This window comes from Notothenia coriiceps, unplaced genomic scaffold (assembly GCF_000735185.1).
Source record: "Notothenia coriiceps isolate Sejong01 unplaced genomic scaffold, NC01 NC01_scaffold00011972, whole genome shotgun sequence".
In the NCBI taxonomy this organism is placed as follows: domain Eukaryota; kingdom Metazoa; phylum Chordata; class Actinopteri; order Perciformes; family Nototheniidae; genus Notothenia; species Notothenia coriiceps.
In genome coordinates this window covers 72,449-82,337 of record NW_011344673.1, presented here as the reverse complement: position 1 = coordinate 82,337, position 9,889 = coordinate 72,449, and the positions used below count along the sequence as shown (strand labels likewise).

The 9,889-nt window shown below is 39.7% G+C and overlaps 2 protein-coding genes and 1 long non-coding RNA gene across 3 annotated transcripts in view; all 3 read left to right on the top strand.

Moving 5' to 3' along the window:
* Nucleotides 1-1,141, top strand: part of LOC104947124 (uncharacterized) — a 3,916-nt gene extending 2,775 nt beyond the window's left edge. Inside the window, exon 8 of the mRNA XM_010773086.1 lies at nucleotides 961-1,141. Coding sequence (XP_010771388.1) covers nucleotides 961-1,037 — 77 coding nt within the window. The 3' untranslated portion in view covers nucleotides 1,038-1,141. The remainder of the gene's footprint in view (nucleotides 1-960) is intronic.
* Nucleotides 1,142-1,882: 741 nt separating this feature from the next.
* arl3l1 (ADP ribosylation factor like GTPase 3, like 1) lies at nucleotides 1,883-6,138 on the top strand. The gene is made up of 6 exons (XM_010773085.1): nucleotides 1,883-2,109; nucleotides 3,026-3,169; nucleotides 4,379-4,495; nucleotides 4,958-5,008; nucleotides 5,318-5,503; nucleotides 5,675-6,138. The coding sequence occupies exons 1-6, from the start codon at nucleotides 2,092-2,094 to the stop codon at nucleotides 5,720-5,722; spliced, it is 564 nt and encodes a 187-aa protein (XP_010771387.1). The 5' UTR covers nucleotides 1,883-2,091; the 3' UTR covers nucleotides 5,723-6,138.
* A 2,121-nt stretch (nucleotides 6,139-8,259) lies between these two features.
* LOC104947121 (uncharacterized) overlaps nucleotides 8,260-9,889 on the top strand; it is a 4,033-nt gene continuing 2,403 nt past the window's right edge. Inside the window, exon 1 of the long non-coding RNA XR_798523.1 lies at nucleotides 8,260-8,325. This is a non-coding gene — a long non-coding RNA (uncharacterized lncRNA). The remainder of the gene's footprint in view (nucleotides 8,326-9,889) is intronic.

The following is a 9,889-nucleotide window of genomic DNA, read 5'->3' as shown; positions in this document are numbered from 1 at the left end:
ACTCAGAGAGAATGTGGACAATCTGATGTACAGTTTCAAAATAAAAGACCTGTGAAGTCTCATGAGCTATCTTCCTTCTGTTTGTATCCAACAGCTCAAATGTTCGAATTACATTAAACCAGAATTGTCCCCCTTTTTTTTTTAACAGTGAAGACAATTGGATATGTTAATGATATATTGACCGCAAAACTCAAAATGTCCCCGGTTTTCATTTTGAAAATCTGGTCACCTTAGCTTAGCATAGCATAAATGCTGGAAAGAGTTAAACAACTAAGCTGCCTCGAAATCTAACACATTCGTTATCTAAGTACTTCCAATCAACACATTATATCTGTTAAATCTGTACACAAATTCAAGACCAACAAAGTTGCAGTTTTACAGGGGTTTTTGCAAGGAGAAGTTGTCGGACAGCCATTGTGGACGTTACCACCCCTTGCCACTAAATGGTCTGCACTGGAAATCGCTGAAGTTTTTATTTATAGTGTACAGTATTTTACTGTTCACAATTAAACTAACAAGTTAATGAGTTAGCTCAAGTGGTACTCAGAGGTGGACTTTTTTCTCTCAAAGCCAGGCCAACCTTCTCTCTCTTTATCTATTCTATTCTATTCTATTCTTCTCTATGATATTCTATTCTAAATGAGCAGACAAGCTTGTGATACCAATAACGTAATCAAATAATGGTGAGAGATAAACATATATGTATAATATAAATGTATATATAATATATATAGCCTATATTACATAAATGTAGAAAAAAAACCCTGCGAGATGCTCTTTAATGCTAAGCTAAGCTAACCGGCTGTCGACTCAAGCAACATTTTTACTGTTAAGAAATTAATGTGGTATTGCTGTTTCATCTAACTCTGCAAACATGCAAATCGACTACTTCCAAAACCGTCTGTAATTTTTTCATATGACTCAGGTACAAAGTATGACACCTATGAAATCTCTCTGCAGCTAAACACAGAGAGAGGATGAGGCAGAAGGCCGCCGCGGAGCAGAGGGACGCTCCTTCCACACCAAGAGAATCCTAAACGACAACCAGTCTATTAACCTTAGATATAATGAGCAGCCATATTGTTTCATCATTTGTTGTTGTTGTATTTGATGCATGAATAAAACCCATTTAATCTCTGTCTTTAAGGCTAAGTGTCTGTGATCAGCTGACGTTACAGGGTTTATGAATAGCCATTTCAAGACCAGGGTGGATGATTTGTTCAACACAGCACTCATGTAAACCCCGTCCTCTGACCGGAGAGCCTGTTCGGTTGTGGAAAAGCATCTAGAAATGTTTTAATCTTGATACAGGACAGGCTCTCTCAAACTAATCCTGTTGAATGCTCTACTTACAGGAATACACACTTTAGATGACACACACAGCAGTTTAATAGCGGCTGGCATGTAATGGATCTATGGGATGTTAATGCTATCCTCTCCCAAGAGATGGATGATGTGAGATTTTAGGGTTGATTTACAAACACTGAAATAATAAGTTGCCTGGTTAAACTACATAACACAATCCTTTGAAGTGTATGCCTTAAACTCCATGCTGTCAGTCCATGCTCTTAGGGTCAGTATTTATCTGCATAAAAGGCAAGTTTTCCCCATCAGCCATATGGCAACTTGTTCAAACATGTTTCTATTTTCTACACATAACATCCGTGTGAGTATGTCAGAACTGTTTATAGCATTTCCTCCTATAGCAGGTGGCTAAGGGATAATCCAGGTAAAGCCAGTGCAAAGTGGAGATGGAGGGATGGACAAAGAAGGGGGGGGTGGCCTTTGCCTGGGTGACTAGGGCTAATTCTGGCCTCCTAATCCCAGTCCCATCCACCCTCCCCCTCTTCCTCCTCGCTAACTCCAAGGCGGCAGAGAGGAGCTATTGACGCCCAGGTAGACATTTCCATCTCAGACACACATAGCCCTTTACCTACTCAAGTTTACAGAGAAGAGCGAGGGAAAAGATAGAGGCTGTTGGTACCTTTTCTAGATAGCTAACCTGGGTGACTGGAAAGCTAACACACCTGTGAGAGCTTCACTGGAGATGTAGCTGCAGCCCTCCAGTCTAGTAACAGGAAACTCGCCACCATGGGAGAAGCTCAAAAGGTAAGAGACCTGACTAGTAATATTTAGTATTTGTTGACTAGGAACTAACTACAAGTGGATATCAAAGTAATTTATACAAAGTTTCCAAATGTGTGAAACAATCACTTGATTTGGCAGAATAGAGTAGCTGTTGTGATGCAGCTCTGCTATGATGGTTGGATTATCTAAACTGCTCATTTTGTCAGATAGTGTTGATAAAATGGTAATAAATCCAAATGTCACCTCTAATACTCTTTTGTGTACAAATCATCACACATACAATGTGGTATCTGTCACTTTGAATGAAGTGTTTAAAGCTACAGCGTCTCCTTTGTCAGCTGTGTGGCAGATTGCGCAACCTTGCTTCAGACTAATCACATTAAAAAGAACACCATTTTGTGAATGAGGCTCTAATTAAGACCAGTGCTTTTTCTAAATAAAGCAACAGATTGATGCTTACAGGAATAGAGGCTATATATTTGGAAGAGAGGGAGGTAATGGTTTGTGGGTGGAGCAAATTGGGCGCGCATGTGTATAGTCAACAGTGCTGTACGTAAGAGGTGCTTTGACCTCAAATCAGAAAGAGAAAGAGAGGTTTTCAGGTTTAAAGTCTTTCTGAAAACTGCCTTTTTATTAGGTATTAGGTTGGATGTTTCAGAGTACTGCAAGTAAATAATGCAACCTTGAGAAAATAAACTATATTTTTCTCCTAGTAATATTCTGGTGTTCCAAGAAGATAATATTGAAATAGCTGAGCCCCCCCATGCTTTGTATCCTAAAACAAAACATAATAAAAGGTTAATCAAATGACATGTCATTGAGACTTTCCCAGAAGAAAAGGATACTCAACAAATACTGAAACATGCTGAGTGAACATTGAAATAAGTTTATGGTCGCCTCTATTCTCCCACCACCACCCCTCCTTCGCCACCTGCAGGGCTTACTCTCTGTCATTGAGAAACTGAAGGGGTCCACAGAGCAGGAAGTGAGGATAGTGCTTCTGGGTTTGGACAACGCCGGCAAGACCACCCTGCTGAAGAGCCTCGCCTCTGAGGATGTGAGCACCATCACACCAACACAGGTGAGGGGAATTTATATGTTATGAAACTCACACACACACACACATCAAAACCTTAGGGAAAGTCAATTCTCGCAGTATATGTTTTGTGTCCTTTTTTTAAATTAATTTGTCTCACCATGAACAAACCAAAACATCATCACCAGATGTTGATGTTTTCGCGTATTTTAAATATAACGGGAGGAAATTTGCCAGGAAAAATATCCTCAAAATGTCTTTAACCAACGAGTTATCACTCTTTAAATATCAATTTCTCTGCTCTCACTGAATCCTTTTCCTGAATCTCTGATACAATGATGGGTTTGCTGTGTGTATGAAAGTTTCTTCAAATGTTTATTTGTATTTTCATGGCACTGTTAGAGAGCATTATAAAAGGTAGGGGGATTGTATTTAATCTTGTGAGACCAGCTGGAGCAGTGCGCGCTGTCGCTCAAAGTAATGGGATTTGGATGACCTTTGCTTTCTGAAACACTGGGAAATAAATGATTGGGCTAACAGTACACACATTAAAACATTCAACAAGCAACAGGATGATTTGAGGATCATCCTGTTAAGTCTTATATAGGGAATAACCTTTCGGCAGGAAACAACCTCCCTGATTTACATGCTCTTAACACATTTTCAGGGAAGGTCCTTTCGTTTTAGTAAAGCCTTCTTGTCATCCTCTTGTGATGTGATTGTCTAACATCTAATCACATTATCTAATACCCTTCCATTACTCTCTCAAGTCAAGACATGGATCAGATGTGCGGCCTGGTCCTTAACGTGTGTGAAGGCTCATCAGGCAGAGAGCATGCAGTCCTGCATGACAAGTCACCACAAAGCCAAACCACACTTAACCAAAACACATACACGGCACTTGATCCTTCCAGTCTTATCTTTAGATTTGCTCCTCCGCTTACCCTTAGGATAAAGTTGTTATACAATCTCGTCAATTTAAATAAAAGGAACGTTGTTATGAAAAACAGCTTTGGATTAACACAGTGACCAGAGCACCTGTTGCTCTCCTGCTGAAGCGTAACAAGGTTACAATACAGAGTGATTAAACAGTGATTCATTTAGTACACACACACCTGTGCTAGAGTACACTGCCGCTCAATGAATTTCTTCATAACCATTTGCAAGGCTTTCCAGGTGCTGCGTACTGTAATTGTGTTAAATTGAAGGCAGTGATGTACAGTACAGTGACTCCAGTTTTGTGTTTCACTTCAGGGCTTCAACATAAAGAGTGTTGCCTCTCATGGCATGAAACTCAATGTTTGGGACATTGGAGGACAAAGGAAGATCAGGCCTTTTTGGAAAAAGTACCTGGAAAACACAGACCTGTTGGTGAGTGAATAAACGTTTTAATCAGTTCAACATTTTCAACATTCTCCCATGGGAGTCATTTCCCATGGGAGACATTTCCTTTACACGGTATATCCTGTATTTGCAACCGCAAACGATTTCTAGTCATCATGGTGTTTAAACAGGGCTTTACTAAAAATACAACACAAAAGAATATGAAGCAAAACAAATCCATGACATCCATGAAAGGTATCACATCATACATGCATAAATTAAGCACTAAAGTTGTATATTGTTGAAGTAAATAGTAAGTTGTACATTAATGTTGTGGAACATTTTTGAATAGATGGCAAGGGTATCTTCTGTTCTCGATTAACACTGTCTGTTTGGCTGCTGTAGTGCAGCATCTATACTAGAAGTTCAGGCCAAAAGGAAATTGTCCTTTCTTTCATTGTCTATGTTTACTTGTCAGTTAATATAATCCTAACATATTTGTACTTTCAGATTTATGTCATTGACAGTGCAGACAAGAAGCGGTTTGAAGAGACGGGACTGGTGAGCTTGATGTCATTTCTGCATGCATACACATTCTGAATCATAACAAAACTAGGATACCTAAAGTTCATTATATTATAATAGATATTTAATGAGGTATGTTGTCACTAAACCGATTAAGCATCAGTGGGCTTATTTAAAAATAGTCCGGTAAAGGTGAAATAGGATGAAAATAATTATTAATAACTTTCTAGATATATCCGCATACAAGAATTACAGCTGTACAACATAATGTTAATTAGATATTAAGTCATTGTTATGTTTTAAAAAATAAAATAAAAATAAAGTCAATTGTGTGTGGATGTGCAGGAGTTGTCCGAGCTAATTGATGAGGAGAACCTAAAAGGCGTACCAGTCCTCATCTTTGCCAATAAGCAGGATCTGGCCACATCCTCACCGGCCAGTGAGGTCGCAGAGGGCCTCAACCTGCACACATACCGGGACCGGGAGTGGCAGATTCAGGCGTGCTCAGCTGTTTCTGGGGAGGGAGTTCAGGTCAGTCTTTATTGATTTATTTTCAGATGGATCCGAATGAATCATATAAAAGACTCTAGAGTCTAGACCCTACAAACTATCTATTTTATTTGCTTAATTACATGGTTTTGAGGCTTTATATCTTCAAATTAAGAAACTGATTTGGATGGTTTCATTTTATTTCCTCGACAGGATGGCATGAACTGGATTTGCAACAACATTGTGAATAGGAAGAAGTGAACCAACCTCATCAAACAGAGAAACAGCATCACATAAGGGATTAAAAAGACGACATCACTTCTTTCAATATCACCATACCCCACATATGGCAGGTCCTTCTCCCCTCACAGATTGAATGATTTTGTTTTTACAATTTGTGTCATTTTTATGAATGTTTTGCAAATGTAGCTCATTTAAAAAACATATTATAGCTGCAATATGTGAATTGGGCACTTATTGGGATTTGTTCTGTCCAAAAAATGTATGTTGTTCCCCCCCTTTCCCGAGGATCCTTGTCTGGTGAGTCTGTGTGCTTTCTGAAACACCAAGAAAACTAATCTGAGTGTGTAGCCATGTAGAACTGTTGGGGTTTGTCAGTTACATAGAAGTGAAGTGTGATCGTAAAGATTTTTGACAATAAAAAGATTTGTCATTTCTGCTATTTTCTTTTTCTTTTGCAATGTAGCAATCAAATGCACCATTAATGGTCAAATAATTATTTTAAAAACTGTCAGGGAAACGACAGAAAACATGCAAATGGGCTGTAAATGTCAACGTATCCCTGAGTGACAAGAGGAACAATAACAAGCTGTTATACTCCTGCTCAGCTGTCAACTTGCTCTTTCACACCGCCATGACGAGCACTTACAATGTACAGTGAGAGAGAGACTAATTGAAAAGCAAGAGCAGGAGAGAGGAGTGTTCACAATTATACACTTGTATGGCAGAACAAGATATCAAATCTTCAAGGCACAGCAGAGCAAACAGTGCAGGAAATTACACGCAGAGAGGCTGAGTAATTAGCATCAGAGACTTTTCTCGAAGTGTTTGTTTTGTATGTTAATTCTGTAAAGGTTACGTCGCATGCAGTGCCTCTTGCAGAAATGGTAGAGCTGTATGGGAAGTTGGCCATATGACACACATCTGATGTCCAGCTGTGAACACTTGGCTTGTTCTCGCAGCAGGAATACAAATGATCTGCTTTTTGTGAGCATTCTTTAGGTAAAATCCCTCTTCACCCTCCGTTCTGAGATCTGCAACAAAGATTTTGCTAATCATTGATTTCAGAAGAATTCCTACGTCTTTACCCGCTTATCATTCATCTCCTTTCAGAGTCAGAATCAGAAACAGGTTTGTTGCCAAATAGAAATTAGGAATTTGCCTTGGTGTACACGGTGCATACATAAACACAGCTAAAGAAGATAAAAAGTAAGAAAAACAACCAAAAAGTGTAGTAAAAACAATTGAAGCTATTATACATTAAGATATAGAAAATGATTTACATGGAATCTGGATATACAAAAAAACTATGTGCAGTATACTATTGCAAAGTACTTAGAATAATACAATAAAATAAAATATGTGCAGTATTGCCAAGGAAAATGTATGAGAGGAAGCTAAATGTGCACATTTGAGGGTTGTGCAGAACTGGCAATACTTAAATGAAATAAATAAAAACAAGAAATGGTTTGCATAGTGTGCATTAATGTAATGCATAGAATCTAGAGTGGCTGAAGTCTTGTGACAGTGGGGGTCCCGGGCCTTGTATTCCTGATGGACTGTAGCCTCCTGCCAGAGGGGAGTGGGTCAAACAGTTTGTGTCCAGGGTGGGAGGGGTCAACATTGGTGAGATACCCCCACACACTTGACAGCCCCCACAGCCCTGTGGTCCTCTCACTTATTTGTCCTTTATAATGACCTTGGTGTTTAGTCCTCTATTCAGCCATTTTGTCTCTACTCTGCAGTTGGATTTAATGGATCTTTTAGTTTCTATTGTCTGAAGCTTTAATCAACCATCTGAAAGCACTCAGAAATCACATCAACTCCCCAACATGAAATTATGCTAATGTTTATTTTTTCTCTTTTGTCTGGTATTTATGAGTGGTTTTGAAAAAAACAAAAACAGCTGAAGAAAAACATCAAGCTATCTCCATGGCAACTATAATTTGGTGCAAGTCCTAAAACATTTTTTAGTCATCAACTCCTTGTGAGCGAGCACAGCAGGGGTGCGGGACCAATTACAACGTGAACTAAAGGATCATTCTGGCAGTTTGAAAGGGACCAGACGGAACAGGAGCTGAGATCAGTCTGCTGTTCAGGGCTGCTTCTCTCACCAAGAGGGGGCAGTATGAGAGAGCCGGATGATCTGCAGCGCTGATGAGGAGGCTTCGCCCTTGACAAATTACAGTTTAGACACACTTTAATTTCATTGATTTTGCTCGGAAAAGCTCATCTTGAATCAAGAAGATCCTGCACAGTCACAGAAATATGTATCTCATAAATGATTTTTCCCCTGAGCTAGACTTTATGTGTACATATTGTAACTTTAGTTCTGTACATGTTTCAAACCAATTACTCATCTGTCGTCTGTTAAATCCTCCTAATATCTCCATTTGTACACTTACACATCCTCATATTATGTGATGTGATATGATGTCACTTCCAAGCAAGTGGCCCTTAAGCAGGTGTTGCCATGGCAACCCTCCCTGTCATTTGTGATCTGGCAGCCACTTCTCTTCTTTAGTCCAGCCCTCCCTCTCTTGTCCTCCATTTCTTTCATTTTCCCGAGCTCTGCTCATCAAAAGAAAACCTGCTCAGAGAGACTGGACCGCAACACATTCCAGGTACGAACAAAAAAACACCTCCGTGTTTGGCTGTCTTTAAAAAGCGTAATTAAGCTGGTGATTAGCAGCAGGTTAATTAAACATCTTGGGAAGTTGTGTTGCTTAGATGACTAACTTTTGTGTAACATGGCTTATTATTGTAGGGAGAATAGATAAAAAGTAATTATTTGTTATCCTTTTGTTCTCATCAGACGTTCTCCACAGGTTGATATATCAATCAATCAATCAATCAATCAATCAATGTTTATTTATATAGCCCAATATCACAAATGTTACATTTGTCTCAGTGGACTTCACAGTTTGTACAGAATATCAGTATGACAATACGACACCCTCTGTTCTTAGACCCTCACATCGTACAAGGAAAAACCTCCGGAGAAAACCCACAGTTTAAAAGGAAAAATGGGAGAAACCTCAGGGAGAGCAACAGAGGAGGGATCCCTCTCCCAGGACGGACAGACTTGCAATAGATGCCGTGTGTAAATTGAAAAAATAATACATTTGCAACATAGGTAGTCCAAATGTTTGGAAATGCATGTGTGTATAATAGGAAGATGAATCCACGAGAATATCCATCCAGGACTTATGATCCAGGACCACAGCCACGACTCAAGATCCAGGACTCGCGATCCATGACACAGGACCGCAGGATCATCCATGACTCTGGATCCCGGCGTATAAAGACACCAAAAAGAAAGAAATTTGGGGAAGCTGGGTTAATCGGAACATGAGAGTACACAGGTATAGACAGAGAGAAGGAAGAAGTAAGATGTCCCCCGACAAACTAAGCCTATATCAGCAAAACTAGGGGCTGAATCTAATCAGCCCTAACTAGTAAGCTTTATCAAAAAGGAGGTCTTAAGCGCACTCTTAAAAACGGATAGGGTGTCTGCCCGCCCGAACACAAACTGGAAGCTGATTCCACAAATGTGGAGCTTGGTAAGAAAAGGCTCTGGCTCCCATTGTACTTTTAGAGACTCGAGGAACAACCAACAACCCTGCATTCTTGGAACGCAATGCCCTAGTAGGACAGTAGGGTATAATGAGTTCTTTAAGGTAAGATGGCGCCTGCCCATTAAGAGCTTTGTAGGCGAGAAGAAGATTTTTAAATTGTATCCTGTGTTCTATAGGGAGCCAGTGTAAGGTAGCCAGAACAGGAGTAATGTGGTCCCTTTTCCTAACTCTGGTTAGTACACGAGCTGCAGTATTTTGAATCAGCTGAAGCGACTTGACTGACTTCTTGGTACACCCTGATAATAAGGAGTTACAATAATCCAGCCTTGAAGTAACAAATGCATGGACTAGTTTCTCTGCATCGTTTTGAGGCAAGATATACCTGATTTTTGCAATGTTACGTAGATGGAAGTAGGCGGTCCTTGAAATTGATTTTATGTGGGTGTTAAAGGATAAATCCTGATCAAATATAACACCAAGATTCCTGACAGTCTCACTGGAGGCCAAATTAATGCCATCCATAGTTAGTATATCTTTAGATAATTCGTTTGCTAGTTACTGCACAGTTGTCATGGTCTTGGCAGGCATGCTAACAGTAGCCACTCGTTAG